The sequence below is a fragment of the Labrus mixtus genome, chromosome 22 (assembly GCF_963584025.1).
Source record: "Labrus mixtus chromosome 22, fLabMix1.1, whole genome shotgun sequence".
NCBI lineage: Eukaryota > Metazoa > Chordata > Actinopteri > Labriformes > Labridae > Labrus > Labrus mixtus.
Genome location: NC_083633.1, coordinates 2,585,910 through 2,606,126, shown reverse-complemented (window position 1 = coordinate 2,606,126; position 20,217 = coordinate 2,585,910). Strand labels below are relative to the sequence as shown.

The following is a 20,217-nucleotide window of genomic DNA, read 5'->3' as shown; positions in this document are numbered from 1 at the left end:
CACAGGTATAATCAGGGTTGGCTTCTGAACACCATCCAAAAACAATAATAAAGTTGAACCATATTGCCCCCTACTGCAAAGTATAAGTACTTTCTCCCATATACAATGTCAGATTTGCTCCAAATTTCACAGGTATAATCAGGGTTGGCCTCTGAACACAGTCACATAGCAATAATAAATTGTAACCATAGCGCCCCCTACTGCAAAGAATAAGTACTACCTCCCATATACAATGTCAGATTTGCTCAAAATTTCACATGAACAATGTCAGTACTGGCCTGATCACATCTAAACTAATACAATTATTCCATTAACATAGCGCCCCCTACTGGAAAGAGGTGGTACTGCATCTCAGATACTTTGTCTGATCTCATTGAAATTTCACATGTATGATCAGGGTTGGCCTCTGAACACATTGACATAACAATAGTCAACTTCAACCATAGTGCTCCCTACTGCAAGGACTAAGTACTACATCTCAGATACTTTGTCTGATCTCATTGAAATTTCACATGTATGATCAGGGTTGGCCTCTGAACACATTGACATAACATTAGTCAACATTACGTTGCCTATTTCAACATGCCAGTACTACGACTTTTACACAAATCGAACTGCACGGCCTGCTGCTTAGCCACGTTCCACTGCTGCTGCACTCCCGCGGTCGCAACACACCCCGACATGCAGAGGGGTGTGAGGGCCCTTCATCACCGCTTGCAGTTTTAATTTAATTTAGCATCTCATTATCAGGTTATACATACATTTTCTTTCCCGGGAAAATTGTGGCTTTCAATGGTAATCAAAGCATAGGTCATTTAGTCAGTGGTCCCCTAACTCTGGCGACCCCAGACGTCCAAAACACAAACAGCTTTTAACTAAAGTAGGCTAATTAGTTTTCAATCATGTTATAGTTTTTTCTGCTGTTGCAAATAAACATTCAGAGAGAATCATTTAGACTCATTCGTGTAAAGACTGCGGTCAAGCCAGACGCTCCACCTTATTTTGAAAAACGGAAGTTACCGCAGAGTCGCAGAATTGTTCTCAAATTAATTTCACCGACCTCTGAATCTATTCCCTGAACAGTATTCTGTTTGCTCCCATTTCATACACGTGTATCTCATAGTCAGTTTTATGTTAAGACCTAGACATTTAGCACTTCATCGCTCTCTCTGTCTGTTACTCCTGCTCGCTCTGGAGTCCGGAGCATTTACCATAAAGATCAGAATACGTGAGCACTTCAAATTTAGGGGCGGCTCACTTCACCATGTAAAAGCGAGGAGCGGCTGGCTTGACAGCAGTCTTTACACGAATTAGTCCCACATCTGATAAGGCCAATAGCCAATCAAATTCAGAGGGATTGGGATAGTTGTTCAGGCAGGTCAAATACGTAGTAACTGAGATTTCCAGATAGATACATGCAGTAATATGATGTGAATGCACACATGAGAGAGAAAACTTGTGTTTGTGTGTTTGCTATGAGGAAGTCTTTGAGAGTTTCCACCCTCACATTTTTCATATTTACTGTAGTGGACATGCCAATCAGTAATAGTCCTGAGAGGACGTCAGAATCTGCCAAAATGAGGAAAATAATGTTTGTCATGATGAGGAAGTTTTTGGTCTGTTGAATGTCTTCTTTTTTAAACTCTGCTATTAACGTTTTTTTGAACCATGTTCAGCATTTTACTGACTCTGAACTTTCATACACCTCTTTCCATCTTTTTGTAAAGTGTCTCGAGATAACACTTGTTATGAGTTGACGCTATATAAATAAAAATTGATTGATTGATTGATTGATTGATTGATTGATTGATTGATCTGCAGATTCTCGCCAAGCTTCAGTGTGTGAGACCTTCACTGGAGCCAAGCTGAAGGAAGTGTTGATGTTCCCCTCTGTATCCTGCAGATGGCGCCACAGGAACACAGTTACAGAAGATGCAACAAGGTAAAAGCGCTCAAAGACTTTGCACTTCGTGTCTGAGGCTCATGTCACTACACCAACACCAAATCCTCAGTTTTCCATTTTTTAAGGTGAGAAATAAATGAACATAGAAGTATAGAAGGATTTGTTGGAAATCACAGAAATTATTTGGATGCAGAAAAACTCCAGTCTTTGTTAATTCCTACTAAATGTAAGTACATATGTGAACTTCTCCAGAGTATACTGTTAAAACAAACCAGCCTCTGTTGTCATAACTTATTATTAGACACACAGAGTTTATTAATGGCTTTCTCTCATGCAGCAGGAAACAGATCAGGGATTCCTCATAAATTAACTTGACTGTCTCAATTAGGACGGCAACATTTAATCAGCTCAGTTTGCTGCCTCTGGGATTTCTGCCTAATTCCATCCAAAGGCCCCTGGTTAGCAGGATAATGTGTTTGTGATTGCACTCCATGGCTGGAGACGGTGTTAAGAGCGTTTGCAGAAGAGCCTGCATGCGCTGTTTAAAAAATAATAATAGTAAGAAAAAAGTAATTCCCTTCAGCGCTCCCTGCAGGGCTGCACTGGTCCTCTAATCACACACAGTAGAAAAAAAACATTCCCAGGGGTGTTGGAGTGTTTATGAAGAGTTCTTGTGTGAAAGACTGAATGTTTAAAGGCCGCTCAGCAGTGTTTTATTGACTCACTTTGCATGCTCTGGTCAATCTGATGACTTGGTTTACATTTTTAGCGGAGTTAATGCTTCCCTGTGTGACGACCTGATGCTCTTGTAACATACTTTAATTCTCAAAGTTGTGAAAGTTAATCGGAAAAGATTTAGAATCATAAACCTGTGATAGACGAAACTTCACAAAACGGGGCTGTGAGAACCTCTTCATAGAAGAATCTCTCTCTTTTTTTTTTTAAAGATTTACTTTTGGTCTTTTTGTGCCTTTATTGTAGAGATAGGACAGTGGATAGAGCTTGAAATCAGGGAGAGAGAGAGAGGAATGACATGCAGGAAATGAGCCACAGGCTGGATTCAAACCTGGGCCGCCTGCTTGGAAGACTACAGCCTCCATACATGGGGCGTGCGCACTAACCACTGTGCCACCAGCGCCCCAGAATCTCTCTTTTTACCCATTTATTATCACATGTGTATAAGAAATGGTCGGCTTTGGACCCAAACACAGTGTTGCTTAGTAGGGGTGGGAATCATCAGAGGCCTCACAATACGATATTTAGGGCCCGAGCACTCAAAGAGTGAGCGAGGACCCTCGTGCCCGTGCCCAAAAACTCAGCAAACTTTCCATCATCAGGTCTGGCAAAAAATTTGATATTTTGGTGGTTTCGTATACAAATTACACAAAATGGCTCAGTGGCGCCCCCTTGAAATTTTCAAAAAGGGTTTTTTCACATACCCTCACGAAAATTGGTACGCATATTAAGCTTGTCAATTCTCTTGCAGCGTTTCAAAAAACCCGACAGAAAGTCCACCAATTAAAGGTGAATTTCACAAAAATGGCCCAAAATCGCCAATTTCAGCCTTCCTATTTGAACGCACTTGTCCGAGGGCGCTCATCCGATCAGCGCAAACTCAGTGTCAATGCGTTCTAGACAGGCTCAACATATCTCGTTTTTTTTTTTGTTTTCTCTTGTAAATCTTGAACACGTGATTACTTATTTAAATGCACAGTATGTAAACTCCATCGCCAGGGGGCTCTCTATCAAAACAATAACAAAAAAAATAATGGGGATGTAACATCCGGTGTTTCCATGGCAATGATAAACAAGTCATGTCTATCATTGCAGTGGCCACGACAAGACACGTCCCGTTACAACTATAAAATTACAGATTTCTCTGGTTTTGTTAACTGTTTAAAACATTGGAGGTAATGTAAGTACTCAACACAAAAATACATATTATACCTTTAAAATGTTTTTAAGTTATGTGATGAGAAATTTGTAATAACTTGAAGTGATCAGTTCATCTTCTTATCTTATTTTTCAGAGTATGTCAGTATTCTCTAAAACACTTAGCTTTGTAAAATGCCCTGTTGCCATCTTACCGTGACAAAAAAAAACCCTCTCAACATGTAAGCATTTCATTATCTGTCAAGATGTCAAGCAACATAGTTTCTACTTTCAGACAAAGCGTTGTCCTGTTGGATTGCTGAGCATCTTCGAAGTCAGCAGGATTGTGTTGTCAGACCTGTGAGCGGGGAGGCAGAGGCACTGTGCTTCATCAGATATAAAACAAGCAGACAGTCGGAGCAGGACGGAGCTGAAAGTTCAGACGGTAAAGGTCAGAAGACTCTCTTTGCTTCTGTCTGACAAGGTTGCTGCTCTGTAGTTCCCTGAAAGGAAAAACAGTATTTATCATCATCCAATTAATTTCTCTGAATACCGGACTATGATCTAATCGTCTTGTCTTTGTCTTTATTCTATTAACCAGAATTTAGTCTGTCTTTTTGCCTGTTTTCTTTATATTCATGATAAGAAGCTGGAATTGATAAAGGATCCTTTTGTGCACCGAGGCCGGGATCAGGTTCTTTTATTCAGCCCTTTTTCCCCCTGTTGAATAAGGTTTGAAAAAAAGGGTTTTCATCCCTTGCAAGAAAACATTGAACATGATCATATCACGCTGTTTTCTTTCATTGAGTGAACCTGAATTTAAAACCCGTCGAGGCTGCCTGTCTCGACCGCAGCCCCTCTGGGACTGATCCTGTGACTCTACTTGGGGAAGATGGACTGGCCAAGGACCCTGGCTTTCCATAGACTTTCCTACTCTTTTTTTTTGTTTCCTGTATTCTCCAGTTCCTGATAAAGATCAGCAATCTGGCTGCTCTATTTTTAGTAAAGACATAACAGGGAGGGAGGAGTAGGGGAAGAGACTCTGAATGCTGTTTGCTTCCTGTATCATTCAGTGCGAGGATGCCTGTTTATAGGCAAGGACCATCCTGACCCACAGTAGGCCTCAATACTTCATCCTCTGTGATGAATGGCATCATTAGGAAAACATTAAAAGACCTCAACACCCCAATTTCTAAATTCACCAGCTGGCTCATTTTAAACTGAAATTGGAAGCAGCAGGTCGTGGAAAATGAATAATTGCTCCCATAGTCAACGTTTTTCAAAGAGTTTGTGTACTGCGTGACCTAAATTGACCTCTGCTAAGGATCGTTAAATGTTAAAGTTGTAAAGTTGACCCTGTTCTCAAGCGACACTGAAAACTGTAATTTATATAGAATGATTTATTCTCTGCAGGGTGACCAGGTGCATTCACAATCGTACGACCCTGCTCGTGTCATCTGAGGCTGATGGGAGTGGCTTTTTTTTCCAGTTAAGAAAAGGTTGGCAAAAATGTTTCAAAGAGGACATATTACCCCCTTTCCTTTTCAAACAGTACCATGTGGTCTAAATGAAACATCTGTGCTGTGCTTTGGTCAAAATATAACATGAATCAATCACCAGAGGAGGTTTGTGACCCTGTATAAACCAGCTCTCTCAGAGTGCTCCGTTTTGGTGTGTGTGTCTCTTTAAATGCAATGACCCCCCCCCCCGAGTTTTCCCAGAAGACATCACTCCTCTGTAGCGAGAATAAAAATGGCCGACATGCTCAAAAGTTTTGTTCTAGTCTGGGGGTGGAGTCCATGTGTGGAGAAATCAGGGGAGGGGAGGGGATTTTTTTTTTACCACTGTGACATCACAAGGAGAGCACATTTGAAACTGAGCATTTTTTCTCTGTGTTGTAAGACTTATGGAGACCAGAAACAAAGGACTGGATGGATTTATTTCAGATTTTGTGTGTCTTTAGACACTCAGGTTACCCAAATATATGTTCAAAAACACTGTAACAGTGCATGTTTCATATGTCCCCTTTAACAAACATAGCATAGCTCTCTCTCTTTCTCTCTCTCTCATTCTGTCTCTCTCTCTGTCTCTCTCTCTTTCTCTCTCTCTCTCTCTCTGTCTCTCTCTCTCTTTCTCTCTCTCTCTCTGTCTCTCTCTCTCTGTCTCTCTCTCTGTCTCTCTCTCTGACTCTCTTTCTCTCTCTCTCTCTTTCTGTCTCTCTCTCTCTGTCTCTCTCTCTCTCTTTCTGTCTCTCTCTCTCTGTCTCTCTCTCTCTGTCTCTCTCTCTCTCTTTCTCTCTCGCTCTTTCTGTCTCTCTCTCTCTTTCTCTCTCTTTCTGTCTCTCTCTCTCTGTCTCTCTCTCTCTCTCTCTCATTCACATACTGAATAATTGCGTTTAGCTCTGTGTGGATTTCAGCACCATGGACAGAGAACAGATGCACAATTATCAACAATCACTTGTTTTAACTTCACAGAAAAGTATTGAAATATTATTTTTTTTTTTAGCTGGTAACCAACATTTGTTTAAAACCCAACAAAGCTGTAGTCAAATTTGACACATCATAGGTAATTAAATTGTAGTTTCAGAGGCCAGCCAAGCAGAGGGTCCACAATCAGATGTTTTGAATTTGTACAGACTGTTGGCAGTCTTTTTGAAACAGGTTCACACAAATGTTCTTTGAAAGCTCTACAGGAAGTTTGAAGGTAATCTTTATTATAATTGACCTCATGGTGTTGGAGCAGACATGCAGAACTGATCCCTATGGCTGAAGGGGATGCAACAATATAAGCCGATCTGTTAGTGTATTTTTATTATATTTTGTTTTCAGGTAAAAAATCAGCTACATAAAATATCCCAGAGCGTCCTTTATATATAGTTATTGATGACATATATTTTTAATAGGATGATATCTGCTCATATTGGCCGATCAATATGACAGAACCAGAATGTGATTTATTGCCAAGTTGGTTTACACATGGAAACAGTAGACACAGAAGAAGAATACAAAAGGAAAATTCTGTTAAACAGCAGTACTCCTACTGTCATAGATGTTATGTAAAAATACATAAAAGAACAAAATATAAACAGTATGAAAAAATATATATATTTCTGTCAAGCTTTATCATATACAGGTCTCTTATGTATGTGAACTTTGTGAACAGAATAAATATTTAAGATTTTCTGCAGATTTTTGTCGGTGTTAAAGGAGCAGTATGTAACTCTGACACCTAGTGTTTAAAATTGGTACTGCAGTCCAAACTCAAAACATTGGAGAGCTCTTTCCCCTTCCCCCCTCATCTCTAGAGTCGATGCTCACACAGGTCACCATGTGGTGGACACTGAAGCTTCAGTGTTTATTCAGCTCTGCATCGGTCTGTAAACCTTTCTGTGTTCTAACCTCTCTCCATTTTTAAAAAGCATCTCCAATATTGATCCTAGTTTGAGCATGCCCCCATGCCTGACACCTAGTGGGAGGAAGAGGAACAAGCTATAATTTGCTTCAAAATGAATGAATGTTCAGGGCCACACCTCAGTCAGATGTAAACACAGACATGATACATCTGCTATTTCTCTGTTTTCTCCCGCAGTGTCAGACCTGGAAACCTGCTGTAGACCAACCAGGGATCCACTCTGCCCAGTCATGACCCTCTCAGCTGTGCAAGGTAGGTAACATGTCCCAACCTCAGTGTTTCTGTTTGAGTATTAAGGAGTGTAGCTCCACTCAAGTGATGCTTCATTTCTCAAGACATGATACCATTGTGGCATTTTCAGCTGATTTGGTGAGTCAGGGCCTTTAAAATCTCACTAGTCTTCAGTCAACATGTTTTCACATCAGAGAAAATGAATCTTCCTTATAAGATCTATATAGATCCCAAAAAATATTGAAACCATCATCCTTCTTTGTCGATCTATCTGGATGCACACTTAGTTTTAGTTTTTTAAGTATTTGTATCACAGTAGCTGTAGGAAACTTATCTCTGCTGCTGCTGTCGCTCCTCAAACACTGCACAATGTTTTATAGTGATGACATAACTGGTTCATTGTTGGTCATTAAGTTGAAGAATATTCATGTTGACTAACTTATTACACAGTGTCACTCATTCCAGCCATATTTTCCTTCCACTGAAGAAGTGTAAACAGTTTGAGCGTGTAAGGCTCCTCAAACACTGCACAATCTTTTATTAATCTGTTACATTAACTTCATTGTGAGGTTCTGTTTCTTTGATGAAATAATTATGTTTCTCTGGATAACAAATCTGGTGTTTGTGTGCAAAGCTATATCCACTATAAAGGAAAACAAACAAAGTATCTCTTGGACATTTATCGTATCTTTTTTTATATATTTCCTTAACATATGTTGTTGTTGTGATTTTGCTGCAGTAGCAGAAGGGTTTCGATGTCTTGTGTGCTGACTCTGCGTCCCCTCGTCTCATCTCATGTTAGCTCTACAATACCAACTGTAGGACCAGCTGCGTACCCACAAAGTAGCTAATAATACTCCTGTGTTGTTGTCCCCTCTAGTGTTACACCACAGTGTATGTATGCTAAACATTTTCAGGGTTTCACTTTCACTTTTTACACTGTTTGGCTATTTTCTCTAGAATCTCACCGCACATCTTTAACATAGGCCGTATAATAAGATGGACAGAGCAACAGCCACCTAGGAGTGATGTCAAAAGATTTAGAGCTCCCCCTGCTGACGGGCTGCAATATAGGTCATAAATCCTTTTAACAGCTGGCACATGGGTCAAACTATAAAGTCAAATTAGCTTTAGTCAAAGCCAGATTTTGTGGTGATGGTTGGTTATTGGCGTACTGATTTAAGCCCAAGTGTTCTGTGTTGTTTTGTTTTGATTAGTTATTTGATGCTAAAAACAACGGATGTAAAGTCATGATCGACAGCTCTGTAGACAAATGCGACTCCTTGCAGTGTTCTCAACTGGATTAGCGAGTAGAGGAGGACAGTGGGTGTCTTCTTCAAACCCACTCAACAATCTGTTCTGCAGTGGACCGTACCAACCTGAGGGGTCTTTGATGTTGTTCAAAGAAATTGGAATTTAAATGCAAGTTTTGTATTATTTACTGAGCCATCGTGCAGATCACATCTGAGTTGGAGTGTCAATAACATGAGGCGGGTTAATGACACCACTTCTGCACTGAATGAATCAGACCAAGTAGGAACAAATATCAGTCTACTGAGCGGTAGGTCCTAACAGGATACAGCACGGAGAGAAGGGACCGTCTACTGTCAGTCTATGTAGGCACCCACCCAGTGGTCTGGTCTGGAGCTGGTGTGCTGACTCTGCATCCTCTTGTCTTATCTCCTTTCAGCCTTGCACTAACTGTAGCAACAGCTGCTTACAGCAAAGCTTACTAATCAGTCAGTTACAATACTCGCGTCTTGATTGTGTTTGTCTGTCCTACAAAGGGTTTCATAGGAACTATTTGTAACACTGTTATACTATTTTCTCTACGATCAGACAACCTTCCCTCCAAAGAGTGAGCTATTAAGATCTTAAAGGTAAAAGACAAGTCCATCTCCCTTTACTTCATTTTTATAGCTAAAAACTTGACAAATGTAAATCTCTGCAAGTGTCTCTAAAGTTCCAGACAATTAGAACCCTGGATGGATTAATTAAATTTGAACCAGGTGGGATTGTAGCGCAGTTCTGTTGCATCTATTTGCCCAATAACCTCAGTTAAACATGCTGAAGAGCCATTACAGTCTGCACCACAACATGGCAGAGTGACTCATACTGAACTCAAAATCATATTTTTGTTTAGTTTGATGTTTTTTTTTATTTGCCTTCATGGGATGGACAGCTGTAGAGAGATTGGAAACATTGGGAGGTGACATGCAGCTAACGGCCGAGGCTGAGGAGTACAGCCTCTGTACATGGAGCGGTCGACACAACCGCTAGACTAAACTTTAGTAAACAATAGCAATGAATCAAGAAGTGTATTGTTTTTAAATGTTAATTTAATCCCAGAATTGAAAAGCAGAAAGAAACTCTATTTCTCTCCAAATGTGATCAGGACGAGTAATTACTCAGAGAGAATAATAATGCATGTAATTATAGACGAGCTGCCTGCAGTGTCTTCTCCATGATTGAGATGTGCACAGACTCCCTAAAGATGTCACTCTTTCCTCCTCTTACTCTGTGAAGAGTGGAGACTGTCCATGTAGACAGCTGCCTTCTGCTCAACAAACGTTCAGTTTCAAGAGTTTTCACTATCACTCTGACATTTTTTAAATACTTGTATCAAAGCTTACTTATGTGTTTGGAAGATAAATACAGTAGAGACATCATGCCTGAATAATACTTGCATGATTTGTCCTGAGGTGTTTTCATCTGCAGACATTCAAGGATCCCTAAATCTACATTCAGAAGATCATAACGGCCGTCACTCATCTCCCTTTAGGGCTCAATCTTTATAGTCTTTATACTGCGATGAAGCGATGAAACACAATCAAAGACTTATAACCATAACTGATTCCATTTCATGTCTGTAAAAACGATCCATTCCATTATGCCAGAGTTATAAAACTGTTTGGGTGTTTCTTGTGGGGGTTAGATAGTCTCACATGTCTGCTGAGAGATCAAGGTCGCATATAAAAATAAGAACTCTATTCCTTCTACCTCTGCTTTTTAATTCCACTTACTTATATTACTTATTAACTGAGTGTTTTTCAGCACTTAATGTCGGTACTCTAATTTTCTGATATAGTTAACTAAAAGAGCTCCAAACGAGACGACATGGACCCACTCGTTTCTTTGTTCTTTAATTTCCCCGAAGCCAACTTCTCCAGATTCTCTGAAACAAACAGCATTTGACTTTAAATGAAAAAAAAGAGAGAGTGATGAGTGCAGAAGAGACACTGTTGTTTTTCAAAGGAGAGTTACATATTTTGGAGTAACGCGCTCGACGCTGACAGGCGGTCGTGCGTCTTGGAGAGGGCAGGGACGCCGGAGACGCGCAACGGCGGCAGCAGCGAGCGCAGTGTGTTTGGAGCCACCGGTTGAGATCATTCAACACTCCGAGCGCTGACTGTCTGAGCGGGCTGTGGAATACAAATCGACGACCCCCACCTCCCCAAAACCCCTAAAACAACAACGATGGACATCCTCCTTGGATCCCTGATTAGCAAAGAAAGTGTCGGATGATGGAAATTGGAGCTGCTGCGCATCACAATCCTGAAGCTTCTTTAAACAGGACTGTGGGTGTGTGCGCGTCGGGCTCGCCGTTACCTCCGGACTGCACTCGCCAACTTCCCCCGCTTTTCATCAAGTCATGTCTGATACAGAGCGATGGGCAAGTTTGACGACAACGAGAGGATAATCCTCAACGTCGGCGGCACAAGGCACGAGACCTACAAGACCACCCTGAAGACCCTGCCGGGGACGCGACTGGCCCTGCTCGCCTCCGACTCGGACATCGACTCCGTGCTGGATCAGCTGCAACAAGTCCCCGGCTTCATCGAGTACAACGCGCGGACCAACGAGTACTTTTTCGACCGCCACCCGGGCGTCTTCGCCTACGTGCTCAACTATTACCGTACAGGGAAACTCCACTGCCCGGCGGATGTGTGCGGACCGCTGTTCGAGGAGGAGCTCTCCTTCTGGGGCATCGATGAGACGGACGTGGAGCCCTGCTGCTGGATGACATACCGGCAGCACCGGGACGCGGAGGAGGCTCTGGACGTGTTCGAGCTTAACGTTGACAACGGGGACGATGACGACGAGATAGGGAAGAGGCTCGGGATTGAGGATGTGGCTGCAGACGGGAATGTCAGCCTGTGGAGGAAGTGGCAGCCAGTCATCTGGAATCTATTCGAGGATCCGTACTCCTCCAGGGCGGCGCGGGTAAGGGCGCAGCGCAGTGCGTGTGGAGCTCTCCAAACATACACAGTAACCCTACTTTACACCTCACAGCCCTTCACAGTATCTTCCGTTTCATTCACAGTAACACACTCTTTAACATGAATACATGAGCAACCTTTCTGAGCCCCAAATCTTCCCAGAAAGAGTAAAAAAAAGTAGTTTATAAGTTTGTGTTAAGTTGCAAAAAAAAAGCTTCACTGGAGAAATAAGATATGTTGAAGTGTTTTGATCATTTTTGTCCAACCTTTGATTTTATTTTAATTATAGTTAACATTTTAATCGTATTATTCTCTCTACTGAAGACATCTGAGTCTGATTTGGGAACAGATGCAGCTACTTAAAAACAAAAGCACATTATTCCATTTGCCAGGAGCAAACAAGGTGTTAACACTCTGCCAGGATGGATATTCATAGCAGCAGGGTATTTTAGGTGTGTATGTCTGTGCCAAAGACGGGCTCTATCCTACATTTGTTGCCCTCTGATGCTGTTTATTTTGGAGATGCATCCGATATTTCTGTGTTACTCTGTCTTTCCAGTAAGAAGGGATTTGTGTTTATTGGGTTAGAGCTCCAGGAATATCAATTCATCAGTCACAGCGTGCTCGTTGCCTCTTTAGGATCTCATTTAATGCTCCAACCTGCATGCCAGAATTTCACAGATTTTTTAATTTACATAAAAGAATGTGTTGGACTTTTATCTTTTTTCAGATTTAGAGCAGCACCCCATGCTTTGAATAGATATACTTAAAGGCCCTATGGGGTATCTTTGTAATCTCTTTTTTTTCATCATTCTCAAGTTTTGTTTCACTCTCGGGCACAATGGTGAAAAATCCTGATTTGAGATGACATTCAGAAGCTCTGAAATGTATTTTCAGTCTCTGTAAATATGTATCACAAGCCGGTTGGATGGGAAAAGGTTTAATTCAGTGTGTGTTTAATGAGCTCTATATCAACAAGTCTGCAACAGTTGTCTATAAAGAGCACATCCTCACTGTCAGTCTCCTTAGGCTGCTGCTGAATTCTGGGTAATAGCTCCTTTTTTTCAAAGAGTGTTTATTTTCGATGACGTTCGAACTCTTCCTCAGACGTCACTTATTTCTGAATTCTGAATAACTGGCAGCGCATTGATCCCTCGCTGACAGACCGAGGTGTTACAGGAGCGAGCGACTGCTGGCTTTGATGCCGTGTTGTGTGAATGGAACCTTAACGACCACGCAAATGTCTTCATGGTGTGATGAAAACACAACAGTGAGCATCAAATCTTCAATCCAGCCAGGTTGGAACTGAATGAAGGGAATAATTAAAAACGCCAAGTCACAAAACTCAGAAAAAAATGTTTTATTAGCTGACAATAAGTGAACTACCTGCTGTGACATCACTGGTGTAGGTGTGGCCAGGTATGACATCACTTTTGAGTTTACTCCCCTAGAGAGAGCCGAGTTATTTAGTGACACGGGTTCATGTTTTATGTTTTTTTTGGGGGGCTTTTCATGCCGCCATGTTTAGAGACAGGAAAGTACATAGAGTTGGAAATCAAGGAGAGAGAGAGTGGGGAACACTAAACAGATCTGAACCTGGACTGTCCCCCCCGAGGACCAACCACTAGGCCACCTCAGACGACATGTTTTTTCCTGTTTTCCTGCTTTTTGCCTGTTATTAAGAGACAGGACAGTGGATAGAGTCAGAAATCAAGAGAGAGAGATAGAGAGTACAAGAGCAAAAGGCGGTAGTCAGATTTGAACCCACGATCGCTGCAACGAGGACTATAGCCTCTGTACATGGAGTGTGCGACATAACCACTAGGCTACCGGAACCCCACATGGACTGTTGTATGAGATTTCAATGTTTGAGGAAGGGAAGAAGTGTTCACAGATTATAAGTCCTCATCAGATGGTTTATTTCTGTGGACTTAGTGTGAAATTCGACACATATATGCTTCTATGAAACACTGACTTTATCTCGTGGTAGTTTGTGAAATAGCAGCTAAAATTAGTGTACAGAATCATAAACAGGAACATGAATTTCCTCCTGGTTGCACTTATTCTGTCAGCACACTTTCAAACTAATGACTTTCACTTTGAGTCTGTAACACGGAAAACTTTTGGAAGTAAAGTGACTTTGAATAGAAAAGGAAGAATAGGTGACGTTTAGCCAAACAAACAGTGACACACGGGAGAGGAAAGAAAAGAGACCCGAGTCAGACGACTGTGTGAGATCAAAAGTTCAAGTTGAATAAGTTTACCTGACATGAATAACGTTAACGTGACATGCCTTACATCACTCTGAAACAACAATCTGTCTCTAATCATAACCACACTGTGATCCCTGTGTAGTTGTGCTAATTCAGGGATTCACAAATTGTGCCATGCAGAGGACCGTCAGTTCAGTCCAGACCTTTATCGTCCCGATCATATCTTTTTCAACTTCTGCTTTCTCGCAAAAACGTGTCATGTGTCCCGAGCAGTGTGTCCTTTACTGCTTCATTTAGCTTAATTTACTGTTTGGAAACACCGTCACAGGTTTTGTGCCCTGAAGGCTGCTGGGAATGTGCTTTGTGCCAATATTATGTTATTTGGTCATATTGACTGAAAACCAAACGCTTTGTTTTACAGGCACAAAATAAACTTTACCACGGTCTGCCAATGACCTAGCGGTTAGGTCGCGACCATATATAGATTCTGAATAGTAATGAACGAAGCCTGAGTGACGTCACCCGTCTGTTCCTGCAGGGGGTGCTGGAGGCTCATCGGCAGCAGCCGCCATGTTGGAAATGCTGTCTCAGTCTAACTTTCAGTTGACCTAACGACAGGCTGAGAGCTGGAGCTGAGGCAGATTTTAAACGTCTTGATGAAACGTTACATCTTGCGCACCTGACTATGAATAACACGTACTGTTTTCAAAATCAAAATGTAGCCTTTAAAAAAAAATAACTGTTCAGTGTGTGCCTGTGATGACATAACTAATCAGACCTATGTAGTTTTTTGTACCAGGCTGTAAACATGTTAATTTATGCTGTAAAAACTGCTTTTTTGCCAGTCATGTGTTTGTGACTTTCTGTGTTCCTGGAGCCAGCCTCTAGTGGACACTCAGCGAACTGCAGGATTTTGCACTTCCCCATTCTTTTTTAAGACCAGTGGTTGCATACATTTAGGGAAGAGTTGAATTGATCTTCGAATGACACCTTCTGTTTATTATTTATGCCAAGATGACATCCATTTTTACAGAAAAATGGCATTTCAAGATATGAATCGAGTAGAAAGTGACTTTTCTTTTTTTCAAGAGTTGAATTTTTTTCCTGATTTGAGGTCACAAGTCTGTTTGGCCTTTTGATTCAATAAATATTGAGCTGTTTCTTCTGCCGCCCATTTCTAGAAACTGTCTTCAGTCTTGATTTTGAATAGAAGTAGCAGGGCTGGTCTGCAGATGTGTGTGTGTGTGTGTGTGTGTGTGTGTGTGTGTGTGTGTGTGTGTGTGTGTGTGTGTGTGTGTGTGTTTGTGGTTCTTGCACTGACTTCGCCTTGTATCAATTATCCCTCCTTATCGCCCTCCTCTGGCAATCCATCAGGAAACTTCCAGCCAGGATGGCAGCAGGTCTGTAAGCTGTAGTGATTCAGGATGTCTACTTTATAATTACAAGATCTGTTTAGAGTGTTTTACTTAACGTAATGCAATACATCAGATATTTTAAAGTTGATAACATGAAGTTAAAATTACGACTTAAAACTGACCACATCGTTCTTATTGACCGGCTGCTTCTTGTACCCCTCCACTAAGTCTCCTTTGTGATTTCTTGGAAACATGTTTGGCACTTGGCCTGCCGACAGAGGGACGAGCGGGGACGTATCAGAGGTAAATATTGAGTTGGTATGGTTGGCAGAAGGCAGTCGGTGCAGCTGAATGCTTGTGTTTACAACTTGCATACTTCTGTCTCTGTGCACCGACTCGCCCCCAGTGCGCACACACACACACACACACACACACACACACACACACACACACACACACACACACACACACATAGATGAAGTCATGCCACATTTCCTGCCTCACTGTTGTCTGCATGTGAAGCTCAGTCCCTGATGGCCAAGATGCTCCACCTGCAGCCATGTTGTCGACCCGCCTTGAGGCCTAAATGTTTTCTTCTTATTAAAAAGCTAGCTCTTTCTTTTTGATAACCTTAATTAGACGAAACTAAAACACACAGAGAGAGGTGAGAGGCTTCCAGTGCATGTGTGAGATGAAGAGAGGGGATGTGTAGTGTGTCTAAAAGCAGTCCCTTGAGGGCACTAATCCCGCCCCCTGACAAGGCGTTAGGAGACACTAATGTGGAATTATCCTCCATGGAAATGAAAGGTGTGATTTCAGAGTGCTAACCCGTGCCAGCTGAAAGCTCAGTCCTCTTACAAGTTCACCTTTGACCCTGACAGAGAGGAGAAGATGCTATTAACTGTAAAGTGCTCTTCAACAGCAAACTTTAAAGTCGGCGCAGGGTGGTGGACTGAAAGAAAGATGGATGGATCATATACATCTGAACAGTTATAATCTGCACAAAGGCTCAAAAGCACATCAGCACTATGACATACCAGAAAAGTAAACAATAGCGATACCTGTTTCGATACCGCGGCAACAAAAATAGAAGTCCGAGGCATCCCAAATTTAGAAATATCTTGTTTTTTTGAGACCACAATTTACAAGCAAACTCCTGCACACAATGTAGTCATGCAATTTTAGACAGTGTCCCCTCTCCGGCTTTCTGTGTTTGTTAAGAGATGAGAACAAGACTTTTATGTCGGAATGAGACGCCGAAAAGACTTGGAAAATGCGTGTTTTGTGACTTGTCAATTTAAAATACGACTGAAGATCTGTAGTTTTTCAAGTGCTTTTCGATACCAATTGAAAATCAAACGTGGAGATTTTATCATTTTATAGTAAGTGGTATCAAAAAGTATTGAAGTGTCGAGCATTTTGAGACTTGTGTTAAGACACTGCAACTGTTTGAAGTCGTCTAAACCTTCTACGTCTCCAGGCCAAATTATGAGCCGTACTCCACGGGTCTATACTTAAAAATCATTGGCTGTAGTTTGAATGTAAATAAGTATAGAGTTTAGAGAAGACAAAATGTTAATGAGGAGACTTGAGCTTCTTTCACTCCTGAACATTTCCTGACATTGTACCGGTGAGCTGCATGTGAGGCCCCCCGACTTAATCTGGACTTTTCTCGCCAGCCTCCCAGTAAGATGTCGTAGTGAGCTGATGTGTTGACTCAGGAGGTAAAAGGTCAGGAACATTAACACCATGTAGTGCGTGAGATGATGGCTTTTATATTTGCAATCAGTGCAAAATATCGTGGAATAGACGAAAAACAACTGCTATCGTCAGCCATCTTAGATTTGTTGTCAACAGTACACTGTGACTTCCGCAGCGTCATGATCTGCCTCCTGAGACTTCCAAAGCTCCTCTTGTCCAGCAGGAACATTTTCTAGAAATTGTCAGGATAGCATATGTGAAAAGTGTGTTTAGAAGTTCATTAGTCGAGAGATCCTGATCCTGATCCTGAACATGTGCCTGCCATTAGATGATAAAGTTATAATCTGGAAGATTTTTCACTGAAACAAATGTTTGGTAAGTCACTTGAAATATTTGCGGCGTACTGCTTTTCATTGGTCTGCTGTTGCTACAGCCAAACAAACCAAAAACACAGAGAGTGAAACAGTCAGACCTCTGTTGAGGGATGATGAAGAGGGATAGGAATGAGGTCCATAAACATACCTGTATTCACAGCATTACCTGCAGCCAAAGGGAACACATTTAGGTCTTTGAAATACCAAAGAGTTACTCGTCAAATATTCACTGCTATATGAGGGATGACAAGAAACCACAGAGGAAGAAACATAGATCCAGGTGCAGCAGAGAAGATGTGGTTCACTGCATCTTAACCTCCGAACAGAAGAGGCCTCGCACACAAGCTGAAACCTCCAGTGCATAAAGGGAGATCAAGTACCAGATTGAGAATTATTGTACCTATCTTGACGTGCTCTTTTAAATGCGGTGCATTAAGGGAGGGAGTTCATGCAAAAAAATATTCTTTGCAACTGGAAGGCAATGACGCAAACGCTAAAAAAGCAGAAGTCCTCTTCATCGTGGTGTCATTTGTTGACATTGTTCATTTATTTTATCCTAACTAATATGACTAAATGTTCCACCACAGCAGCAGCTTCACTAACAGCTTCATAACAGACGTTGTTGGATCTGTGGCTGTCATCAGTTTCTCGAGGTGAGCTGAAAAAACCCAAAAGACTCATCTCTCCTTTTTAACCAGCTCATCTATGAGTGTGCATGTGCCAGCAGTGAGCGTTAGCAGGCGTGCTGCTCTGCACTCCCCACGCTCTTTCTATTGTTGTAGTCATCCTGTTCTCTCCTCGCTCTCAGTGCTACCTCTCTAATCTGCACGCAGCGTGTTTTTTTTTAACGGCCGCTGTCTGCGTGTGTTCGCCCGTCTGTGTGAGATACAGTCAGAGTTTCCTGTATGTTTATGATCCTGCAAAAGAAAAAGACAGAGATTATGTATATGGCTGTTTTCTGTGTATGTGTGTGTAGGTGTTTGTGTTCTCCAATGTGTTAACCTGTTTGTTTGTCCTTCTCATGTCTCTGTAGTTGGCCATTTCTGGATTTGGATGGTAACAATCAAATAAATAAAACAACACCCACCACCTTTTTTCATTTCCCATGTCTGCGCTCTGAGACAGAGGTTTAACTGATGCCTGACTCTGTAGTCCCCCCCACCCCCTACACCTCAACCTCACCCACGCAACCCCCCCCCCACACACCCATCCTACCATGAACCCATCTGAGACCGCAGCTTGCTTTCTTCCACTTAAGAGGTTAAAAACCCAAACCGTCTGGGTGCCGCCTGCCGCACGCCTGAAGACACCAAAGCCAGGCTGCACGCTCAACAGCCTGCCTGTTGTCATGGAAACATCATCGCTCATCACCACAGCCTGTTTTTCATTCAGATCCGTCCGGTCTGTGAAACTGATTGATTTCAGAATCCTGCTCGACCATGAACCCTTGTTGCTCGGTAACCCCCTTTGTGTGCTAGCTTGTTAGTTTTGAGGCAGTGATGCCAAAAAAAAAAAAAAAAAGGGTGTTAGAGCATCACTAACACGAGCGGTCCATGTGTGCATGTCTCTTTAACTTGCTTTCTTCTCACTGTCAGAGGTGACACATGATGATCTGCTTCAGCTTCTTCACTTTTTGTTCCATTTGAGAAAAAAGCAGGTTTATAATAGGGCCCTGATGAATCGTACTGTGCAGAGTTTAAGGTTGGACGAGGCCAGCCGATCCGCCTCAAACAGACGGCGAGGCCCGGCTGAGTAAATAGAGTCTGACGAGTAAACAGCAGCAGACCTGACGCTGGTAGGATATCAGGGCAAATGGCTGCCCGGGCGTAGGCGGTGACGGCACACCGCTGGGTATGTTTGTAGCCACTGCCAGTCACGTTAATCTGCCCTGCCAATCATCATCCTGCGCTCCTCTGGTTCACTTTATTAGCTCCGTGTGCAGGAGGAGCGCATTTATTTAAATGAGAAAGGTTAGGATGAGGAAGACTCTCACATTAACAGCTGTGGGTCTGTTAAAGGTGTGAGATGTCTGCTTTTATTTTTTCATCATTTTGTGTGAAGTGTTTGTTGCTAAGCACCCGGCACTGTGGTTCTCATGCTCTGCAGTATCACCTGTTGGTTGTACAATCTGTGACGTCTGAAAGTAAACTAAGTAAAGTTAGAAAAGTGAAAACAGTGACATCATAGCAGTATATGAAAGGAAATTAAAACTTTTGGTACTCCAGAGAGTGACTTTCTTAAATAAACTCCACTATCATGATCAGAGTGAGTCAGACAGAGAGCTTTGAAAGGAACAGTTCAACAAGCAGGCAGCAAACCACTCAGAGACTGAAAACTGTTGATCATTTGGATATGATTTAATGCTCGCCATACACCTGACAACTTTTCAAGTGATTTCAAAGTCACAGACGAATTTCAAAAGTCAGAATAAAATTAAAGGTCAAAGGTGTCTGTAATGTCCCCACAGGGAAATTTGTTTGCAGCCGGAAACAGACAATACAAAGACAACACTAAGAAATAATCCAACTAACATTCATTCTCGGCCTTTTGGTGTACAGTGGTCATTAAACTCAATCTGAACTGTTTCAACTCTCGTCTTGGTCTTTAATATTATGCCAGGTCTTTAAAGGCTTTCTATGTGATTTTTCACACTTAAATATAATATAAATCAAGTATATCCTCTGAAAATAACTCTGTGAGTCATGACTGTCTACAATGGGTGTAACACCTGAGTCCCACTGTCTGTGATGTTTTCAGAGTTTTCAGAGTCCTATCTTCACTTTGTTTACATCGTTGGGACGGCTGGCTGACTCCTCCCCTCACGTATATAAGTTGTTTAATTGAGGGACTAGAGAAAAGAAGAATAACATACTGTACTCACTGCTTAACTGTGTTTCTAGATCACGCTCATTTCAGGTAAATTTACATGCAGTGTGA

At 41.9% G+C, this 20,217-nt stretch overlaps 2 protein-coding genes and 1 long non-coding RNA gene across 6 annotated transcripts in view; 2 read left to right on the top strand and 1 right to left on the bottom strand.

Annotated features, from left to right (window-relative positions):
- LOC132956295 (NXPE family member 3-like) overlaps positions 1-19,498 on the bottom strand; it is a 146,927-nt gene extending 127,429 nt beyond the window's left edge. For both annotated transcript variants that reach the window (XR_009665998.1, XM_061029670.1), the window contains exon 1: positions 19,492-19,498. The gene's annotated coding sequence lies outside the window, so the exon portion shown is untranslated. The remainder of the gene's footprint in view (positions 1-19,491) is intronic.
- LOC132956315 (uncharacterized) overlaps positions 1-20,217 on the top strand; it is a 295,674-nt gene that overhangs the window by 122,242 nt on the left and 153,215 nt on the right. The gene's annotated exons all lie outside the window — the stretch shown is intronic.
- The window catches only part of kcnc2 (potassium voltage-gated channel, Shaw-related subfamily, member 2), a 100,855-nt gene continuing 91,267 nt past the window's right edge, over positions 10,630-20,217 (top strand). For 2 of the 3 annotated variants that reach the window (XR_009665997.1, XM_061029668.1), the window contains exon 1: positions 10,630-11,641. Coding sequence is in view for 2 of the 3 variants with exons in the window: in XM_061029668.1 (XP_060885651.1) it covers positions 11,087-11,641 (555 nt within the window). In the remaining variant the exon portion in view is untranslated. The remainder of the gene's footprint in view (positions 11,642-20,217) is intronic. The other variant, XM_061029669.1, reaches the window with a different exon arrangement.